The sequence below is a fragment of the Pelodiscus sinensis genome, chromosome 1 (genome assembly GCF_052426305.1).
Source record: "Pelodiscus sinensis isolate ZL-2025 chromosome 1, ASM5242630v1, whole genome shotgun sequence".
NCBI classification, from domain to species: domain Eukaryota; kingdom Metazoa; phylum Chordata; order Testudines; family Trionychidae; genus Pelodiscus; species Pelodiscus sinensis.
The window spans coordinates 22,724,682-22,746,302 of NC_143052.1; the positions used below are offsets into that span (position 1 = coordinate 22,724,682).

Genomic DNA, 21,621 nt, shown 5'->3' on the forward strand with positions numbered 1-21,621 from the left:
AGGGACCAACCCCGCAGCACCCCAGCTGCTTTGCCCCAGGCGTCGGGATTCAGCCACTGCTGAAACTGACCAGCAGCGTCAGTTTCACCAGCAGGCTGAATCCAGATGCCTGGGGCAGAGCAGCTGGGGTGCTGCGGGGTTGGTCTCGTAGCACTGCCCCTCGGCGCTGCGGGACCAACCCGGCAGGACCCCAGCTGCTCTACCCCAGGGGTCCCCAAGTCAGCGCTGCTGAAACAGATCAGGGGCTGATTCCAGGAAGCACCAGGCAGAGCAGCTCTGCCCCAGGCTTCCTGGAATCAGCCGCTGATCTGTTTCAGCAGCGGCTGAATCGGGGACCCCTGGGGCAGAGCAGCTGGGGTCCTGCCGGGTTGGTCCCGCAGTGCTGTCCTTTGGCGCTGTGGGACCAACCCGGCAGCACTCCAGCTGCTCTGCCCCAGGCGTCCCCAAGAGCAGCTGGGGTGCTGCTGGGTTGGTGCCGTAGCGCCGCCCCTCGGCGCTGCGGGACCAACCCGGCAGCACCCCAGCTGCTCTATTGCAGGCATCCCCAATTCAGCTGCTGCTGAAACTGACCAGCAGCAGCTGAATCAGGGACGCCTGGGGCAGAGCCGGACTATGGTAAGGGGGGGCTATGAGGGATCTGGGGTGGCATCCCCTCCCACCCCACTCCAGACCCCTCGTAGCCCACCCTTCTGATAATCCAGCACCCCCTGGGTCCTAAAGGTGCTGGATTATCGGAAGTTTACTGTAGTTGGGAATCCCAGCCAATGACATTAAGGGCTTTAGTAGCATATAATTGTTTTGTAATGAGTTTACTGGATTTGTCAGGGATTAGAAAGTGAATCACCATATACCTGAGAAATCCACTTTCAAGACAAATATGTAACACAAGGGGACAAAGAGGACAATGATCCAAGTTTGGTATTTTATATTCAGTTCATCACTAATTGCAAAAAAGCAATGGTGGGATTCACCAGTGACTCTTAGACATTTAATTAACTATTAAAGCTACAAATGTCCAATCCTTCTGATTTGTTTATACTCTGCTTTTCGCTACTGTAGGGTGTTTCTAGTCCAAGTAGATCTTAAATTCAGATCTAAATTTATTTCAGTTACTAGATCTTATCTATGTCAGTTACAGAAAGTAAGATAAGATTTTAATTGCTGCTCTCTTAAAAAGTGATAAGACTATCCAAACTATAAACTAAGAAAGACTGTATCTTCATTACATGTGTCAAGGCCAAATCCCCACTCTGGCATGATGAATGCAGAAGTGGGGGCCTGCAGAAGTACCCCAAAACCTTACCTTTCCAGGCTTTAGCTGGAGGCTAGCCCTTCCCAGGTTCCCCTGGTGGCCACTCTGGGCCAAACCAGGAAAACTCCTCTCCCCAAGCCCCGGAGCCCTTAAAGGGGTAGACTCTGGCTAGACAGCACTTGCCAGAGCCAGCCCTGCCAGCAGTCTCTGCCCCTGACCCAGTGGCCCCAGGATGAGCTAGGCAGCCAGTGACAGCTAACTGTTCCCCGCCCAGTCCCCCAGCACCCAGGGGCCAGCCAGGGGCCGTAGACGGGGCGCGTCCTCCTGGACTAGTGCAGAGGTCATGGACCTCATTGACGTTTGGGGGCAGGCCCCCAACATTCATGATCTCCGCACTATGAGGAGGAATGCGGCCGTCTACCGACACAGGCGCACCCAAGAGCAGGTGCGCCTGAAAGTGAAGGAGCTGCAACAGGCATATGCCAGGGCCATCAGGGGTGGCGCCACAGCAGGGGCTGCCACCTGTCCCTACTTCCCCACTCATGACCAACTCCTGGGGGGGCGGGGTGGTCCGCGCCCGCCCAGGAGGCAGCGAGCCGGGACCAGAGGGCCCTGACCCGGGCGCACCGGAGGGGCTACCGCCAGCTGTTCCAGCACCGGAGTCGGCAGGGTCGTGCAGAGAGGCCATACCAGGTAAGTGCCAGCACGGTCTCCTGCCCCGGAGAGTGGGGGGGGGGCGGCGGCGGGGAAGGAGACCAGGGACCGCGCACGGGACTATGCCTCCCACGGATCACACAACCACCTGTGCACATGCAAGCATGTGCCATGCCACCCTTGGGCAGGTAGCTCCAGCTGCGTGACATCCAGGGGCTGGGGCACAATAGGCACTCACGTGTGTGAAGAGACCTGACACGCTCCCGACCCCGGGGCGGAACCCAGCAGGACGCCCTCCCTTCACACACCCCCTCTACACAGAGGCAGGGGATATCTCCCCTACCCTGGCCACACTATACATGGCACAGGGGCATGGGTGCAGTCTTGGGGCAGCTCCCAGTCCCGGAGAGAGCCAGACATCTAACCATGGCCTCTGTGCAAGCACAGTGGCTCTGACGGTGCAGGGCACGGTCCCCCTCACATCACGGGGGGGAGGGAGGGGGGACCAGGCATCATCCACTGTGTCCTCAGGGAGAACTGACCACTTCTCTTCTTTTTCTACAGCTGCAGCAGCTGCTCGTGCAGGACGCACCACCCCGTCTGGGACATACTCCCACACCCGCAGCCTGCTCCGGACCACCACAGTGGGGCAGGAGTAGTGGGACCAGCCCGTGGGGGCCCTGCGAGCCCTGCACCGCACCATCCGGGCCTGGATGCGGAAAGACCTGCAGCTCCACCGGGAGCAGCTGGCTGAGGACAGAGCCAGAAACACTAACCTGCAGGCCCTGCCGCAGAGTTTGGTGTTCTGTGCTGGTCCCCCCCCTCCGACTGCTTCCTCCTCAACCTCCACACCCTCCTCCTCAATGTCCACACCCCCACCTCAACCTCCGAACCCTCCACCCCATCCTCCTGGGAATGCCAAGGCCCCCTCCCTTGCCATGCTGGGAGGCGGTTGGCCCAGCAAGACCCCTACCCCTGAGTTTCCCCTCCCCCTTCTTCCCCCTTCCAGCTCCCCCGCCCAGTTTTTCCCCTCCCCTCTCCCACCTCCTTTCCCCTGTCTCCCCATTGTTTCATCCCCCTCCCCAGTTGTTGAATAAAGAGTTATTTTTGAAAATACATGTCTTTTATTTGACATCAGATGGGGGGGGGGGGCTAGGGAAGGGTAAGTGGAAGGACAAGAGGGAGGAATGGGGCACAAGCCCCCAGTGGGGCAGACCGGGGATACTGTTAGCGCTCATCAGGGTGGAAGCTCCCCCACAGGGCCCCCTGAATCCTGACATCCCCTCAATGGTCCTCCTGGATGGCAGCTTACAGACAGTGCAGCCAAGCTGCCGGCAATGTGTCCACGAGATGCAGCAGAGTCCCCAGGAGCAGGTCTGGTTCCATGTTGCAGAGTGCCGTGGTGTCCCGAGTGAGGGCAGGCAGAGCACTCAGAGACACAAATGCTTTGCTGTCTACCTCGCTAAGGGACGAGCAAGCAGAGAAACCTGAGAACAGTCTGTCTGAGATGGGGGGGGGGGTCAGGTCCCTTTAAGCACAGCTCTTGGCTAGCCTGAGGCAGCAGCCCCACACACTAAGCCCAACCCTGATGCCCTGCCGGCACTGATTCCGGCCAGCCTTACCTTCGATTCAGGGTCCACTCAATGTGGACGTGCTATTTCAAATTAGCAAAACGCTAATTCGAATTAGTGCATCTAGACCTAAAAACTAATTCGAATTAGCTTATTTTGAATTAACTAATTCAAATTAAATTAGTTCGAATTAGCACTGTAGTATAGACATACCCTTAGTCTATAAGTTGCCACAAGACTTCTCTGATATCAGGGGCTGATATCTTTGGTCACGTTGTAATAGCTTAGACAAAGTCTGATGGTAAATAATGAAACCTCCAGGGATAAAACTTCCTTGATGACAGTATCGGGTCCTCAGAATTAAGTTCTCTACAACCTGACAGGCAGTTGCTACACCGCAATGTGTTAAATATTAAGGTTCTATACAGCAAGTGTGGAGAATAATTTTGATGGGGGGGCACACTCCAAGAATTTGGTAAAGAGCCACACACTATGATATGGAGAAGGCACGAGGTCTGGGATGGAGTTTGGGGACAGAAAGGAGCTAACGACAGAGGACTGGGGTACAGGAGAGGTTGTGGGTCAGGAAGAGAGTTTAGGCAATGGAGAAGATTGTGACCTGGAGCAGTGTGGAACTGGGTGTAGGAGGGAGAGCAGGATCCAGGAGAGACCCTGACTACTGGGATGGTAAAGGGCGGGGGGGAGATGGGTGCAGGGAAAGGGTAGGTGCAGGATTTGACCAGGAAGTGCTTACCATAGAAAGTAACTCCCAGCCAGCAGCCCAGCAGGACCCTCAGGCAGGACCCTTACCTACTGCACCCACATACGCTGCTTCAAGCCCCCTGCAGGGGCAAGAAAGAGCTTGCATGCTGCTTGTGCCATAAGCACAGCCCAGGCAGCTCCTATTGGTTGGTTTACGGCCAGTGCTGCAAGGATAGTGCTGGTGGTGGGGACAGCGAGTGGAGCCCTCCTCCATGGGGTGTGCGACAGACATACATGGCCCCATCAGCCGACCGCTTCGCTTGGTGGTGGGGCTGCGGCAGGCAGGGAGCCTACCTGATGGTTCTGCTGGACCATGGGATGCTGGGGGCCCAATATATCATGGCAGGCCAGATCCAAAGGTTTGATGGGCTGCATTTGGCCCACAGGACATATTTTGCCAAACCCTACTATACAGCATTGCTGCTATTGCGTTGGTCCCAAGAGATAAAGAGACAAGATGGGTGAGGTAAGGTTAATATTAAAGCCAGACCTGAAGAAAAGCCCTGTGTGATCTTCAAAAATCTCTCTCATCAATGGATGTTGGTCCAATAAATATTCGCACCCACGTTGTGTCTCAAACAATAAGTTAAATTAAGATTAAAAAAGTATTAAACATGTACTACAGTTAACATATAATCCAGCTAAACAACAACTTCATACTCTCCATACACTTTATATTTACACTAGAGACCTTATAGTGGCACAGCTGTACCACTGCAGCTGTGCTGCTTTTCTCCTGTGTAGTCACACACTACTGACAGGAAAGAGCTCTCCCATCAACATAATCAAATCACCCTGACCAACAGCAACAGCTATGTACATAGGAGAGTATCTCCCTTGAGGCATAGAAGAACACATGTGAACAGAGCTATCAGTGAAACTTAGGTTGGTCAGTGGGGTGTTTTTCACACCCCTGCCCAACAGAAGTTTTACTGACAAAAGTACAAGTTTAGACATTTCCTTAGCGTGCCTCTTTCTACTGTCGTGTAATAACTGATCATTTACCATACCTTCCAACAGCTCCCATTAATCACTCACCGTATAATAAGTTTTCATTTTATGTGGAAATTGCTTAGTTTAAAATAGAAATTAAATAGCCAAAAATGAGAGTAACTAGGACTAGAGCTCCCTCTTCACCCCTCTAGTGCTCCTGAAATTCGAAGGATAAAGGACTCTCCTCTCTCATGTACAGCTTCTGAGCTCCAAGGATCATGCTACTCTTTGTCTTCTCCCACTGTACAGCTTCTGAGTTCCTAGGAGTGCAACTCAGTATACACAAGTTAAATAAGTAGTCATTTTATTAAAAACACTAACCAAAGCAAATGCACTATAGCACCACATACACTGTTCTTTATTACTTGAAACAGTGGGTAGTATCTTCCTATGAAGTGTTCAAAGGCACCACTCCATGTCAGTGTCAAAATTAATTTAGAGTTTGAACACTATGCAATTCAGGATATAAATACAAAAATTGTAGTTGCCAAGATAAGATACGCACATTCTCAAACAACTTATTTTAATGCATAGGTTACATTTTGTGTGTCCTGGGTAACATCTACATTTTGAAATGGATTGTTTTTTAATGTTGCAGGTTGAGCCTCTCTTTTCCGGCACTCTTGGGAGCTAACTGGTGCCGAACCAGAGAATTTGTAGAACCACAGGAGCTCAATATTGTGTAGTACAAGGGTAGGAAAGAGAGCCTCCAAGGGCCAGATTCAGCCCATGAAGCTGGTTAATCTGGCCCACAGATGCTCTGCCTTTCCCCGACTCTCAAGCCAATCAGGGCCTGGGGATGAGGAGAGCACAAAGTCTCCTCCTGGCCTGCAAGAGACATGCGGCGCTTGGAGTAAACCACCCGCTGTTCAGCAGGTGGTTCAGTCTAAGTGCTGCACAGCCCTTGCAGGACAGCAACAGGGAGCGAGAGACTTCACGTGCTCCCCACCCCCAGGGTCTGACTGACCAGGGGCCAGAGAAGCACAGTATACACAAGGTACTGGGGCACAGGTACTTGGCAGGAACCACCAGCTGTTCAGAACAGCTGGTGGTTCTCTCGGGCGGGGAAGGGAGGCAAAGACTTCACTTGCTCCAGGTTCTGTGGGAAGGGAAGCATGGAACTGTCCTGGCTGTGCCCTTTCTGCCCGAGGCCCCACCCTTCTCAGGGTAGACTGGGGCCACTTCAAAAAAATCTGTCAAGTGGCCTGCCTTCTAAAATTATTGCCTATCCCTGGTCTAGCAATATTTCCATTGCTTACTCAGCTCTTAAAAGACATTTATGGGTAAATTAGAGTTAAACAACAGCACGGAACATTGAGAGCCAGGACTGATGGCTGTAAACAAACTTTATGGGACGGCGGGAAATTTGGCCATACCCATAACAAATGGACATCTAAAATCATGCCGGAGAATAGAAGTTGCTGGACCATAGGGCACCCGACTAGAGAAGTTAGATAAGTCAGGTTAATGATGGGAAGCTTCTTTCCTTCTTGTTCCACGGAATGGTGTGCTCAAATACAGTTGTGATAAGGAAACTTTATAATACTAATACTTCTTTTGTTGATTGATCAGAATCAAGATGCAAAGATAGTTCACATACTTTTAAATGACTTCACAGAACATCTTATTCTTCCCCCCTACCTGCAAAGTTTGTCAGACACACACTTGGTTTTCTTATGTAACCACACAGTATCTCAAACATATTAGTTACTTAATCTCCTCCCTGTAAGCTGTTTCTGCCCCTCTCAAGTCAGAGGCAGCCCATACACAACATCTTGCAAGACTAGAGCCTAACCATTCATAAGAAAATCATATGCAATTAAAAACCAATGTAGAACATGTTTATATTCCCTTTAAAATGACCAAAAACTAAGGAAAAGTTATACCAGTCACATAATTTAACACACTTAATACTACCCAAATATTTAGTATTCAGACAGCTATATAATCTCTTCTGGAAAAACTACACATCATGTGAATATAATTGCATATCCAAGCAAGTTTTCATTACATAATAAATATAACACTGAAAACGTACTGTGCAATTTAAAAAAGGAGTTGAATTTGATGTTTCTTCTCCTTTCTAGGAAGACCAGCACATTATCTACAAGAACATCTTAATTTTGACCCACTAAATAGATGGTAAAACTTTTAGTTTCTCTCTGGTAATTGTATAGAAAAAACCTCTCAGGTTGCAGTGCTCATTGTTGTGAAAGAATAAGCCAATAAATAACCTGTAACAAATGAAAAGACTAAAGATCTTCTTCTCAATGGCATTATATTAAATAAATAATAAGAGTTGTTTACACTATTACTGCACTAAGCAAATAAATGTGAAGAAAAAGTCTACTCAAGAAAAGTTAATTGGAACACAATTGTAAGACAGAACTAAAACGCTAGTCTTGAAATCTGATCTCCACAAATATTGGTCTGCCTGCACCAAGCAGTAAGACAGCAGAGCAGTAAGAGTCTTACTATTTTCTTTTTTTTTTTAATCTAAGTTTAGTATTTCATCCTGGGGTCTCCAATGATTTAAACGGGACTCCATGCAGGCATTAAGATCCACATAAGTACTTATTTGTATTACAGTGGCACTTAGAGGGCAAAGCTCTATTGTGATGTGTACAAACATAACAAAAATAGTCCCTGACCCAAAGAGCTTAGAATCTAAATACAAGACTAAATAAAAGAGTTGGATAAAGGAAACAAATGAAATTATCCTGGTCAATGTGGAATGGGTGGCTGAAATAAACCAGCTACCCAAACACTAATTTATTTTAGGCCTCACAACAGAGTACAGCCACCTTACCTCCTCCCCATTGCTGCCTCCCACAGAAAGAGCAGCATGGGGCGGGGCAGTCGGAAGCCAGCTTCTAAGCCTCCCCCCCCAATCTCTGTATTCGGGGGGTGGGGGTAGAGGAGGCAGCCAAACTGGGGATATACGGGACCTGGTGCTCCAGGGGAACTGCCTGTCCCCCACGCCTGCTGCTTCTGATAGAGGCAGCAGTGCATGGAAGGGGGCGGGTGAGAGAACAAGCAGACTGACTCCCTGCGCATACCAGCTCCCACAGAGCACCTCATCCCTCTTCCCCCATCGCTACCTCTGTATCAGGGAGGAAAATGGGAGTTGCTGGCTTAAAAAGCCAGCTCTCCACGAACATCAGCTCCAGCCTGCCCCTCTGAAAGTAAACATGTAACTATTGAAAAATTCAGTGGTTACCCATTTACAAAAATTAACATTCCTAGTTCAAAACATTGTCCTCATTTACAGAACAAAGGTCAGCCTCTGTATAGGATGGAGATAAGGCACAAAATTGAAATCAATGTATTTTATATTAATTCATTGTGTATAATTTGATGTTATGAGTAATATAATCATTGTATGCTAAATTCAGTAGAACCTCAGAAATACAAACTGATCAACCAATCACAAACCTCACTGGAACCACAAATATGCCATTAGGAAGAGCGAACCAGGGCATCAGAAGAAAATATTAACTTTTAAATGAACTAAAAATACAGCAATTTCACTGTCTTGATTTCTCTTTGAAGTATTTAGAAAGTCACCTACAAATGGTGAGAAATAGGCAACTGCCTTGTGTTAATCCAGATAGCTAATTATCGGTGATGTTTAGGAAACAGGAAGTTACTTCAAAGACACTACTATTCACTCAAGGTCTGTGTGCTGTGAAGATGCATAGAAATGACATATAAAGGGCTCTTGGGGCCTGATTCTTTTTATTTCAAATGTGCCTGTGCTTCATCGGGGACTCCAGTTTCATTTTGGATCTCTCTGGTATTGGACATTGGACTGAACCTATGGACTAATCCTGAAAACTCTCTGCAACTTCAAAGCTCACCATCTCTGAAAATGACCTCAGAGCTATACTCATGTCTGTATGCATAATGATCTTTTAACAAATACTCTTTTAAAAATATATTTGTTTAGTTAATAAAAATTGCTTGTATGTATATGGGCAAGATTTGAATTATCCATTAACTTTGTGAATAATGTGTCAATCCTTGGAAATGGCTGAACTTTTTATATGATAAACAAGATTTTCAATAGTCTTCATTATATTTGGAGTTGGCTAGCTGGGAGGCAGCCCAAGGCTAGGTTGCTTTAAGGGAGCTGAGTTTTTAGTTTTCAGATAACAAGTATTGTGGAAGCTGTTTTGTTGCTGGCTTGGTGACTATGTATTGAAATAATAATCAGTTTACGGTTTTTCTGCCCCATTCATTGCAGTTTGCCTAATTGGAAAAAAAGAACGTCCAACTTGGAACCTAGGATCTTTATCTAATTTTCCCCATGTCAACAAGCAATTTTCTTCCTTTCAACTGTTACATTTTATCCTGTCATTTTATCTTGTTATTTGCTCTTTAAGTAGCTAGGAATAGGAGGCCAAATTTTCGCAAGTGACTTAGGCACTTTTGAAAATGGATCCGGGTGCTGTACAAAATGTTATGAAACTACTTTTTAAACAAAGATTATTCTTCAAAATTTCACTGTACAGCTGATTAAAATATAGATAAAACTACTTTATTAAATATGTTTGATATATATTTAATAATAGTTGTTTTGAATGAAACTTGACTATTACTTCAGTTACCTAAAACTAGTTTGCATTTCCAGTCAAGATATGACACTTGCTTTTCAGAAAGCTGTCTTTGAATTAGCACTGAATATACGGGCTTACTTTTAAGTAAGAAAAATGGAAAAAAGCCAAAAGATTCCTTAAAGCCAAGTCATCAGGAATTTATCTTAAAAAAAAAACAAAAAAACCCACACCAGGAAATGGAAGCATAGGAATAATCAAAGTCTTAGAATACGAAGTGCTTGAACAAAATGTCTATGTATTTAGAAGTTATATCTGTACAAAATTGTTTATTAAGTATATCTTTAAACTGAAGCATTCAAGAATTCAAAGCTATCAAAGAGTTAATAAAAGCATTTTTATTAAAACTTTTCAACAAAAAAGCCTTTTTGATCAAAATGAATGGTTTTCAACTAAATTGTAGGGATATTAGTGTGTAGTCCAGGGATGGGCAATAATTTCGGAAGTGCCCGCGGTCTGACCCAGAAAGGGCGGGATTCAGAACTACCCTGATGGGTACAGTGACCTTATTTTCTGAACCAGCTGCAGCTAGTAAGAACAGTTTAGTTTAAATTATGAAACAGATTAAGTGTTTTAACTTTGTTAGTTTATCAAACTTCATTTTAAATTAAGTAAAATATTATGTCCAACACAAAAGGTTTCAATGTTTTCTTTATTTATGGGAGGGGTGGGGAACCCTTTTTGGGTCTGGGGTTACTGACCCACAAAAAAAAAAAAATCAGTTGGGGACCACACAAGTGAGAAGCAAAATCTCCTCCAAACCCTCACAATGCTCACTGATGTGGCCCCAGCTGAGACATCACTCTTTGGTGCTCTAGCCTCATGGGGTGAGGGGGAAACTGAGGTTCAGGGCTTCCTATAGACCAGATTTAGTTTTTTGGGGGTCTGGAGTTAGTGAATTTTATGGACTTCCTTAGGATCTGGGGTTGGGACAAAAATGAAGGGTACAGTGCACGAGACAGGGCTGCCAGCAAGTAGGAAAGAGATGGAGTGCAGGATCTGGGAGGGAGCTGGGGTGCAGAAGCAGGCTGGGAGTAAGGTGTCTGGCCAGGTGAAGGGAAGCAGGAACAAGGGAGGGTGCGGGAGCAAGCTGAGGGTGCTAGGTCTTGGGGGGAGAGAAGTGATGGGATTGGGGGTGGGGGGTGGGTCTGAAGGGAACCTTACCTGGCTTTGTGCTCTCTTGAAGCAACAAATGCAGCCACGCTGTCGTAACCACCTGGAGGGAGGCCCCATTGCCACGGTCACGCTGTCTCAGAGGTTGGAGACACTGCTGCCGCAGCCATGCAATCCAGGGCTGGCCCCAAGGCACCGCAGCCACGGGCCTCCCCAGAAGCGTCGCTGCTACAGCCACAATGCCTACCTCTGGGGCCAGCAGCCACAGACTGCCCCGGAGGCGTCGTGACCAAACTTCCTGGGGCCAGCCCCGGGAGGTGCCATGGCAGCAACACCTCCAGGGCCAGCATGCTGAGAGGCTTCTGCTCACTGCTGTAGTATACCCTTAATCTCTTGCTGGAAGATCACACCCAAGAATACGGGACAACCACACTATATGGCATACAAAACTATCCAAGTAAAACAGTATTTTAAGACTTCAATATATTTTAATTCAGAAAGATTTTTTAAAAATCCACATAAAAATAAATTACCACAACCCACAGTGCCTAATGCAGTGGTTCCCCAAACTGTGGGCCATGCCCTCTTCAGGGTGCAGAAGAATGTTCGGGGCACACAGTGAGGCCCAAGCCAGTGCCCACAGAGAATCCAAGAGGAGGAAGCACTACCCAATCCACCTCTGGCACAGTCCCACAACTGATCACAGCATGGCCCTGCCCCCAGCCCTAGCTCCAGACCTGGCCCAGCAGCAGCTTCACTCCTAACTATTGGAGGGGCGGGACACATTGACATATTCCATTACAGGTAAGGGAGAGGAGGGGCAATCACAACATAAAAAGTTTGGGGATCACTGTTCTAAGGCCTAGCTTAACTGATTTAACTTAAATAATTTTAACAACAAACTTTAGTTAACGAGACCTGTGCAATTTTGTGTTTGGACGACATTTAAACTCAGCTGTTACTTAATGGAAAGACTAATCAGTATAATTTAGGTTCAAATTCAATGAGAATGAATCCACACAAAAAGTTGTCTTAAATCAATTTAATCAGCAATAATCATGCCTCACCTTAACCTCACTGGCTATAATACTGCCACTGTGCAAAGCGTTCTGCTATTATACAAGCCCTTAATAAAACAATGGAAAAAAGCTAGAAATACAAATATTGTAATATGTATAATACAGTACCTTGCATTTGAATGTATTAGCACCAAAGAAACACTCACGTCAGGATACTAAAATAAAAATAAGTTTTTGTAGAAGCTAGAGTCATTTTGTCTTAAAAACTAATCATTTGGAGGTAAACAGACAAGTTTATAAAGGACCAGAAAAAAACAGGAGAAACATACAAACCTTGGTGCAGGACAGATGGCAAGCCACACAAGTAGGTCAATAAGTATTTATCTGAACTCTCAATCTTCTCTGAATTATGGGCCTGTTCATGCAATCATTGATGATGTAAAATCTTAGTCCAATTATTCTCAATAGGTTCTCCCTGCCTAAAAACTTGAGGATCCAGCCCCAGTAAAAATTAACTCTGTTTTTCACAGTCCATCTTAACTGAAGGAAGTTTTCAATATTTGAATTGTGCTACTCTCAAAATGTATTGGTAGAAACAGCTTAGCTATATACATTGGAACTGCATAAAAATGTAAAGAATATGTATTTTCTAACATTACAAAATAATTCTGTGAAACGTTTAAGGAGGAACAGTTGTTTAGCGGTATTTAAATTGTGCTTCTTTCTATACATCCCATGCAAAAGTCTGTGCATAACTATAAAAATTAAGTATTTCACAAAAAACAGTGAAAGATTATTTTGGTTGGAGTTTCTAGGCACTACCATAAAAATGAAATGATCACTTTCTCTCACCTTCAGAAATGGAAACACTAGAATGTCTACAACATTGACCTCACATGATTGTTGCATGAGGTAAAAAGTAACGGCAGAGGAAGAACTGCACTAACCAAATATGCCTGACACTGAGGAAAAAACTCTCATAAAAATGAATCAGTGTAGGACAACATTTGTTTTTCTCCACACAAAGCTTGTTTCACCTCTATATCTATACAGGAAAGAACGATGCAATAGATTTCTAGAACAGGAAAGAGAATAAGTGTTTCTTGTGCAAAACATATTTCAGAGTAATATTCTGGCAAAGTCAACATTTCCTGGGAAACATCAAAATTGTTTAGTTTTTTTGTGTTGAAAACTATTAATTACTAGTACAGCTCCTAAATGGCAGAAAAGCCATGCAGACAGCTCTTTGTATATCATTTGTGGATTATTGTAAAAGTATCTTCCTGTTATAACTAAGGATGTCACGTTTGTTTAGTGAAGAGTTTAAAATGTTCACTTCCAATATTCTGAAATCTCTTAGACCAGGGGTGGAGAATTTAAGGCTCAGGGGGCCAGATGCCATCCTAGGCTTTTTTTGATCCAGCCCAAGGCATGGGTCTCTCCCAGAATTGGGGAGTTCATGCAGGCACTCTAGTCCTTCCACTGTTCCCCCTCTCTACCCCCCCATAGAGCTGGAGCACACAAAATCTATTAGACCGGCCTCCTCTAGGCTCTGGTGCAGGAGGAGAATGTGGGGAGTGCTTTTCTGCTTCTCAGTCAGGGTCCTCATCAGTGAGGGGATTTGGTTTGGGTTTTATTGTTCTTGTTGGACCATTTTCTGTGGGTCAGCAGCCCCTGATACAAAACAGGTTTCCCCACCCCTGTCTTAAACCTTCTGATTTCCACAGCCACGCCTCATTCCCTCCCCTCACAATTCTGTTAAAAATATGCCAAATAAACAAACCATTGCCACACCGTTTGAATGTCGCGGATAAGCAGATACTGATTCACTCAAAAGCAGATTTAAAAAAAAGTCACCAAATGCCATTTTAAAGTAGATATTTAAAGTACGGGGGGGGGGGAAATATCGGTGTTCCTCCTGGAAGCAGGGCACTTGGAGAGTTAAAGCGGTATACCGTGTCATGCTCCTTTAACGTTCATTGTTTCAAAAGGCGAGCTAAAATGAAAGCGCAGCTCTAGAGGGCTTAAATGTTCAAGTAAAAATGATCCAGCCTCAGGGTGCTGCCTACACTGATCATTTCAGCTGACATCAATTCTTCCTCTAAGCCAGCAGAGGCCAAGTGCGCCGCTGCCCTTCCTATCCCCACTCCCGAGAACTTATCCGGGAGATGGAGCCACGAGAACACGCACGCTCCGGCTCCCGAGTGATCGTCGAACGGGGCAATACCTACAGGTGCGGCCCGCCCCCGCAGGAGCAGTACCCTGCCCGAACCGGGCCAAGCCTGTAGCGGCGAGTTGCAGGCGAGGCAGGATCCCGGGCCGGGCAGCGGACAGACTACGGCTCAGGCAGAGCAGCGCGCCGGGGGCACGGGCCGGGAAGCGCAGCGGCCCCCTCCGTCCCTTACCTAGGAGGAGCAGCTTGACTTCCCTGGCCGCCTTCTCGCCATCCTCCCGCAGGTTCCGGTCGATCATCTTACTCCGCTCCACCGCCGCCTTGTCCTCCGCGCTCAGCGTGCAGCCCATCTCGGGGCCGTAGGTCGCTAAGCGTCCCCCCTCGGAAACTCCCCGCGCAGGTGACCGAGCTCACGCCGCAGGCGCGCGCCGGGGTAAGGGGGCCCCCGCAGCACACACAAGGCTCCGAGCCGTTACTCTCCGGGCGTCAGTTGAGCCAACGGTCCAGGAGAGCAAGGATCCGCTGCTGCCCTCGCTCGTCAGCCCAGTGATGCTGCCGCAGCCCCGGCTCCCAAGGCGCCGCCTGTCTTCCCCCACCAGCAACGCGGGCGCGCGCGCGCCAGACAACACCTCACGCGAGCCGGAGACAGCGCGGGGGAGCGCGAGCCCTCCACTCCCACTCCAGTCTTGCTCGCTGGAAGGAGGGGGGGGGGTTGGTACACAGTGCGCCTGCGCACGACAGCTGGGGTTCAAGCCTGCGGGAAGAAGGCTGGAGTACTTGAGAAGAAGGGTAGATAACCCGGATGAAAAATGGGGAAGGAGTGGGGCAAGCCACCTCCCCCAGCCCACGCGGCGTCTGTGTGACGTCACATGGCCGAGTGTTTAAAAAAAGTCTGTTAGCGGGGAGAACGCTGCGCAATTTTTGAATTTCAACGGTTGTAGGTCAAAAGGGAGAGAAGTCGCTCATTCAAGAGTGTATCAACAGGAACACGCCACGGGAGTGCCCCAGTTGGCTGGGGAAAGCGAGCCTGAGAAGCGAGCCGCCCCGAGCGAGCTCCCTGCCGTGGGGGAGGACGAGGGGCAAAACTCGTAAACTTTTTTAAAAGGGAGCGAGAAGTCCCAGCAGCGGCCGGGATTCCCTCTCGCTCCCAGCAGGGGAGGAGGGAGAGACCCCGTCCCCCTTCCTGAAGAGCGTCCTGCACTCCTCACAGGCGAGGAGCCAGCTCTGGCCGCCGCACCTCTCAGGGGCTAGTCTACCCCCAAACGGGGAGGGGCAAGTGGGATGGGTAGCCAATCAGAGGGCTCCAGTGCGATGAGGGGTGGAGCTTCTGACGACGAGCCTGGCTCCGGTCCTACGCAGCGGGTGCCGGGGCTGACGTTGGCAAAGGGGTGACTGGCCAGAGGGGGTCCCCTGCGCTCGCGCCCTGCATACAGCTGGCTTTCGGGTTCTCTGTCCAATGCCGGTGAGAGTTGCCTGGTGCCCGGTTTTGGAGGAAAGGCAGCTCACAAAGGAGACCTGGCAGGGTCTGGTCAGATGTACTGAGTAGACACAAAAAATTCAGTTCCGCGGGCCAGGGGGAGGCATGGGTCATTAACCCTGCTCAGCTGGGGCCATCTTCTACCTGTGGGCAGGCTCTTTACCAGGCTGCAGCTCTGGAGCAGAGGGATTCTCAGAGTGCAGGAGAGGGGAGGGGCAGCTAGATCAAGGGTAGGCAATATTTTTTGGGGTCGGGTCACTCCAAGAATTTGGTAAGTAGTAATGGGCTGCACTCTTCAGTAGTAATGGGGGAGGTGTTTGTTGGTCTGGGATGGTGGTTGGGTGCAGAGAGCTTGAGTTGGGAATTGGGGTGCAGGAATGGGATCTGGAAGGAAGTTTGGGTGAAGTAGGGGTTGTGCCCTGGAGATGGGGGCCACCGGCCTAGGGAAAATGAGGGGGTGGGGTTCCAGGTGCAGGCTCTGACCAGGAGGCCCCTCCTGGCCAGCAGCTGAGCAGGATCCTCAAGCATGCTCCCTACCTACTGCACCCCTGCAAGCCATGTGCTCTCTGCATACTCCCTTCACTGTATGGTGCAGGTAGTTCCAACTGATCTGTTCCAAACAATCGGTGCTGCAATAGGGTGGGTGCAGCACTTGAAGCCCTGTGAGTGTGCAGCATGCAGACAGCACGTGGCCTCTGCAGTCAGCTGCATTGAGCAGCTTGGGGGTGTGTGGCAGATATGGAGCTAGCCGGAGGCTCTCACTGGGCCATTGCACATGGCAGGCCTGATGTATACAGCATACAGGACATATTTTGCCCACCCACTGATCTAGATGATCCAGAGAGCATGAGGGGGAAGAGCGGTGAACAAGGATGGACCTTGGGGAGAAAAGGCAGAGTATAGGTGGGGACTTGGAGGCCCGATTACTAGCTATTAAAAAGATGGCAACCCTAAACAGTAAGGCTGTGTCTAGACTGGAATGATTTTCCGCAAATGCTTTTAACGGAAAAGTTTTCCGTTAAAAGCATTTGCGAAAAAGAGCGTCTAGATTTGCATGGATGCTTTTCTGCAAAAGCACTTTTTGCGGAAAAGCATCCGTGCCAATCTAGACGCGCTTTTCCGCAAAAATGCCCCGATCGCCATTTTTGCGATTGGGGCTTTTTTGTGCAAAACAAATCTGAGCTATCTACACTGGCCCTTTTGCACAAAAGGGTTTTTTGCCCGAACGGGAGCAGCATAGTATTTCTGCGAGAAGCACTGATTTCAGACAGTAGGAAGTCTGTGTTCTTGCGGAAATTCAAGCGGCCAGTGTAGACAGCTGGCAAGTTTTTCTGCAAAAGCAGCTGCTTTTGCAGAAAAACTTACCAGTCTAGACACAGCCTAACTGTGGTTCACAGTCCCTGAACTTTGCTTCCTTCGCTTTCCTGCCACCATTGTGCCCTTATTTCTGTTGCAGCCATGCTGGGCCCACTCTGACCTTGGGTGTGGAAGAGGGCAGATGGGGTGCAAAGACATGAGCTCAGGTGAGCTTCTTGCCCAAAAGGAACCTGGATTGCTGCTTGTCAGGTGCACACAAACCAGAAGCAAAAACTGATCTGGACAACACAGCTCAAACAACCACAGTTAGGGTATGTCTACACTTCATTCTTCTCAAGAGAAAGGAATGTAAATGCAGACACCCGAAATTGCAAATGAAGCAAGGATTTAAATATCCCATGCTTCATTTGTATAATCGTGTTATGGCGCTATTGTGGAATAGCACTATTTCAAGAGAAAAAATGGGGTTATTTCAAGATAAAACCCTTCCCTCTAAATAACCCTTACTCCTCATTTTTTGGAGTAAGGGTTATTTCGAGGGAAGGGTTTTATTTTGAAATAACCCCGTTTTTCTCTTGAAATAGCGCTATTCTGTAATAGCACCATAATGTGATTATGCAAATGAAGTGCGAGATATTTAAATCCTCGCTTCATTTGCAATTTCGGGTGTCTGCATTTACATTTCTCTCAAAAGAGAGGAATGACGTGTAGACATACCCTTACTGAAGAGCAAGGGTTCAAACTCCTGGCCTGCAGACCATCCGCAGCCACAGCAATTGCATAATCCAACCCAGGAGTCTTGGTGGAAGGAAGGGAAGCTGCCTGTTCCATTCCCTAAGCCCTGCTCCTCCTGCCTTGCTTCCACCCATGGTACCCCATCTCTCAAGGTGATTTCAGGGATCATTTGGATGGTCTGATGTGGTGTAGCAGCAGCAGCAGTCTGCCCCCCTCCCTCCCCATGCTTTCTGCCGTGGCTGGAGCCATGGAGCACAGTGGAGCAACTGAGTGTACTCACCAAGTGCTGAGAGACAGAGTGCACTCCTGCTGCCTTGGGTGGGAAGAGAAGGGTTGACTGCTGCTTCCAGGCCAGACTCCCCACCCCCATCCCCAGTGAGCCCTGAAGCTGTGCTTGGGGAATAGAATGCTATAGGGGGAGAGGGCAGCGTGATGATGGGAAGGGTGGGGCTTGAGGAACAGTAACATATAACCCACACCAGGATTTCAGGGTCAGATTGTGCAGTTGCTCCAGCAGGGGATGGCCTTCAGATTTGAAGTTTGAGACCCCCCCCCCCCCCCCCCCGAAGAGGATATCACAGTCTCTCTCTTGGGAATACCGAGCACTATAGTTTAGTTAAAAATGAGAAATTTGCAGTTTCTTCTGCTTTTCAAATGCTAAAAGAGTCCTCTCCTCTTGGTAAAAAAATGTCTAAAATTGCCTTCAACTGAACTGTGCTTTTTTTTTAAAGTTTGAGTTTAGCTGGTATCGAGGTATGGTTGAAAATATGTCATTTGTTACTGAAGCAATTATTATCTATTAAAATATCTTAAACTCACTGTCTGAATGTAACTTTTCAAACTTGGCATGATTTAAGTCCTCACACAGCAAAGAAAATGAAGCCAATTTGAAGAAAAATGGGTTGGTTAACCAGCAGAGGGAAACAGCCGCTTGGGCCAGAAATCTTATGTCAAATGTTTATAATTAGCAGCTGCATAAAAGAAAGATGCATCTGTACTCAGCCTCCTTCCTTCACCACAATAATCTGCTTCCTGCTCTGCTCACCCCAATCAGCTCCCACCTTTTTCAGCCACATGTGCTCAGTTTATGTTCTTTTCTGGCATCTTCCCCCAAGCAATTTTCTGTGTAATAAATGAACAACTTTTTACTAGCTTTGCTATTTATTAGTGTTATTACATATAAAATAAACTATGGTCTATTGTGGCTTCTCCACTGCCACGTGGGAAACCTATTGTCAGTCTCATTTCTCAAACCAGAGGGTTTTGGGGGCAGCTACCTAATTTACTCAATTCCAAGTGAGGAGGAGGTAAATAATGCTACAACAGTGATCCTTAAAGTAGATTAAAATGGATTGAGAAATGATGGCCATGAAATAAAATTCTTGGTATTTGGGTCACTTGCTTAGCTATCTGAAGCTGGCAAAAATGATGTGTGTGAACGTCCAGATAGCTTTTCTGAAATAACCAAGTTTCTTTGTATGTATCTACTAAATTAAGAAAACTAATTGAGTTCAAACACATTTAATTATTCCTTTTGAGGTAAGAAACACAGCATGTTTGTATTGCTCTTCATTACACTAGTTCAAATTTTGACAGTAGGCTGGGTCATTCCTTTTGAGACAGGGATTTGCTAAGGACAGCTGATTTTTATACTCTATCCAAAACTTGATTGATAATATTAATAGCCTCTAACACTTGGTCTTGTTTTCACAACTGGATTAGTTTGCTTTCCAGGTCTCTGAGGAGTTGCTCCAGAATACTTAGGTTCATTACTAAATGAACAGGGTCCAGATGTTGATAGAATTGATATGCCAAAATTAAGCTTGCATTTCCCAAGTTCTTGAACTAAAATTAATGTCACATCCTTTTCATGTGAACACAAAGCATAAACAGAAATTAGTTTCGTTAACATTTGGAATAACATAGAATTGGTTAATAATCAAAGGACATCTATTGTGAACACACATACCGTCTTTTTTTATAATAAATACCTTAGAGGAGTTGGCATCATAAGCTGTAAAGCTGTAATTACATGTGTCCTGGTTGGAAAGGCAGACATATGATCTTACATATACAGGCAGTCCCCGAGTTACGCGGATCCGACTTATGTCGGATCCGCAGTTACGAATGGGGCTTTTCTCGCCCCGGAGGACGGGAGCGGCGGGACGCCCAGATGCGCCGCGGTCCGCCGCCCCCGTCCTCCGGGGCGAGAAAAGCTGCTCCCCGTCTCCCTGGTCTGCAGGGAGATGGGGAGCAAAGCCTTGGAGCACGCCCGCAGCGGGACAGCCCGGGCACGCTTGAGCTGTCCCCCTGCGGGCGTGCTCCGCGGCTTTGCTCCTCGTCTCCCGACCAGCAGACCAGGGAGATGGGGAGCAAAGCCTCGGAGCACGCCCGCAGTGGGACAGCTGCGGCGCGCCTGGACTGTCCCGCTGCCCACGTGCTCTGCGGTTTTGCTCCACATCTCCCAGGTCAGCAGACCAGGGAGACGGAGCAAAGCCGTGGAGGACTTGGGCGGTCCCGCCACCCCCGTCTCGCTGGTCTGCTGGGGGGCGGGGTGCAGCTAGTTCCCCCCCTGTGACGTAGTGGGGGTACTTGCTGGGCTGTGGTGACCTCTGCTGTCTGGAGCAAGACCCAGCAGGGAAAACCTCAGTATGCAAAGGTGACGCCAAACCTGTTGAACCAGACATCCCCCATGGAGAGGGACAAAGGAAGGGGGAAGGCTGCCCTGGCTGGGGGGCAGAGCTGGAAGAGTGGGAGTTAGTTGCTGTCTGGGAGCATGGAGGAGACAGCCTAGGGAAAGGGGCTGGAGTTTAGGGACCCAGTCTCCCCCCCATCTCAAGGGGGCCTGAGGCATCCTAGCCCAGCTCTATGACCAGATTACATCTGTGCTGTGCTGTATCCTGGAGAGGCAATAAACTTCCTCTATTCCACCGGCTGGTGCAGTCTATTTGTGCCATTACGGGGTGCAGGAGACGGGGGACCCCCAACGCGCCGTCACCCCCCCCCCCCAGCAGACCAGGCTTTTCTTGCCTACCCCTGGGGTAGAGCAGCTGGGGGCTGCCGGGTTGGTCCCGCAGCGCTGCTCCGGACCAACCTGGCAGCACCCCAGTTGCTCTGCCCCAGGCATCCTGATTCAGCCGCTGCAGGTCAGTTTCAGCAGCGGCTGAATCAGGACGCCTGGGGTAGAGCAGCTGGGGTGCTGCTGGGTTGCTCCAGTAGCGCGGAGGAGCTGCGCTACTGGAGCAACCCAGCAGCACCCCAGCTGCTCTGCCCCAGGCGTCCCCAAGTCAGCCGCTGCTGAAACTGACCAGCGGCTGACTACAGGAAGCCCGAGGCAGAGTTGCTCTGCCCCAGGCTTCCTGGAATCAGCCGCTGATCAGTTTCAGCAGCAGCTGACTTGGGGACGCCTGGGTTTCTTAAGTTGAATCTGTATGTAAGTCAGAACTGGCGTCCAGATTCAGCCGCGGTTGAAACTGATCAGTTTCAGCAGTGGCTGATGCCAGTTCCGACTTACATACAGATTCAACTTAAGAACAAACCTACAGTCCCTATCTTGTACGTAACCCGGGGACTGCCTGTATCTGAGTAGGTCAAAGATATCTGGCTCTTGGCTACCACTGGCAGGATTCTAGATTTTCCTGGTAGCATTCTTGATCTTTGTAAATTACCTAACTTGGCATCTCCTGTGGGACCATAAGCTTGTGATTAACATACATCCCTACTGGTAGTACTGGCCACACCTGAAAATTGATGCTTTTGTGTATTGTCAGGATAACATATTGGATACTTTGTTGCTTTTGGGTCCTATGAGAAATGCATTACCTTTCAAAACTAATATTGCTTTTTCTCAAAAGAATGTACTTGGGACATTATTTCTCGTTTAATTTCAGGGGTAATTTTCCCATATAGCCTTCCTGTATGATATTGTGCAGAACTATA

The 21,621-nt window shown here is 48.2% G+C and overlaps 1 protein-coding gene and 1 pseudogene across 1 annotated transcript in view; both read right to left on the reverse strand.

Moving 5' to 3' along the window:
* The window catches only part of GNAI1 (G protein subunit alpha i1), a 58,778-nt gene extending 43,434 nt beyond the window's left edge, over nt 1–15,344 (reverse strand). The window contains exon 1 of the mRNA XM_075926495.2: nt 14,386–15,344. Within this exon, the coding sequence (XP_075782610.1) occupies nt 14,386–14,503 (118 nt within the window). The 5' untranslated portion in view covers nt 14,504–15,344. The remainder of the gene's footprint in view (nt 1–14,385) is intronic.
* LOC112544815 (U4 spliceosomal RNA) lies at nt 11,936–12,068 on the reverse strand (annotated as a pseudogene).
* Nucleotides 15,345–21,621: the final 6,277 nt, after the last annotated feature.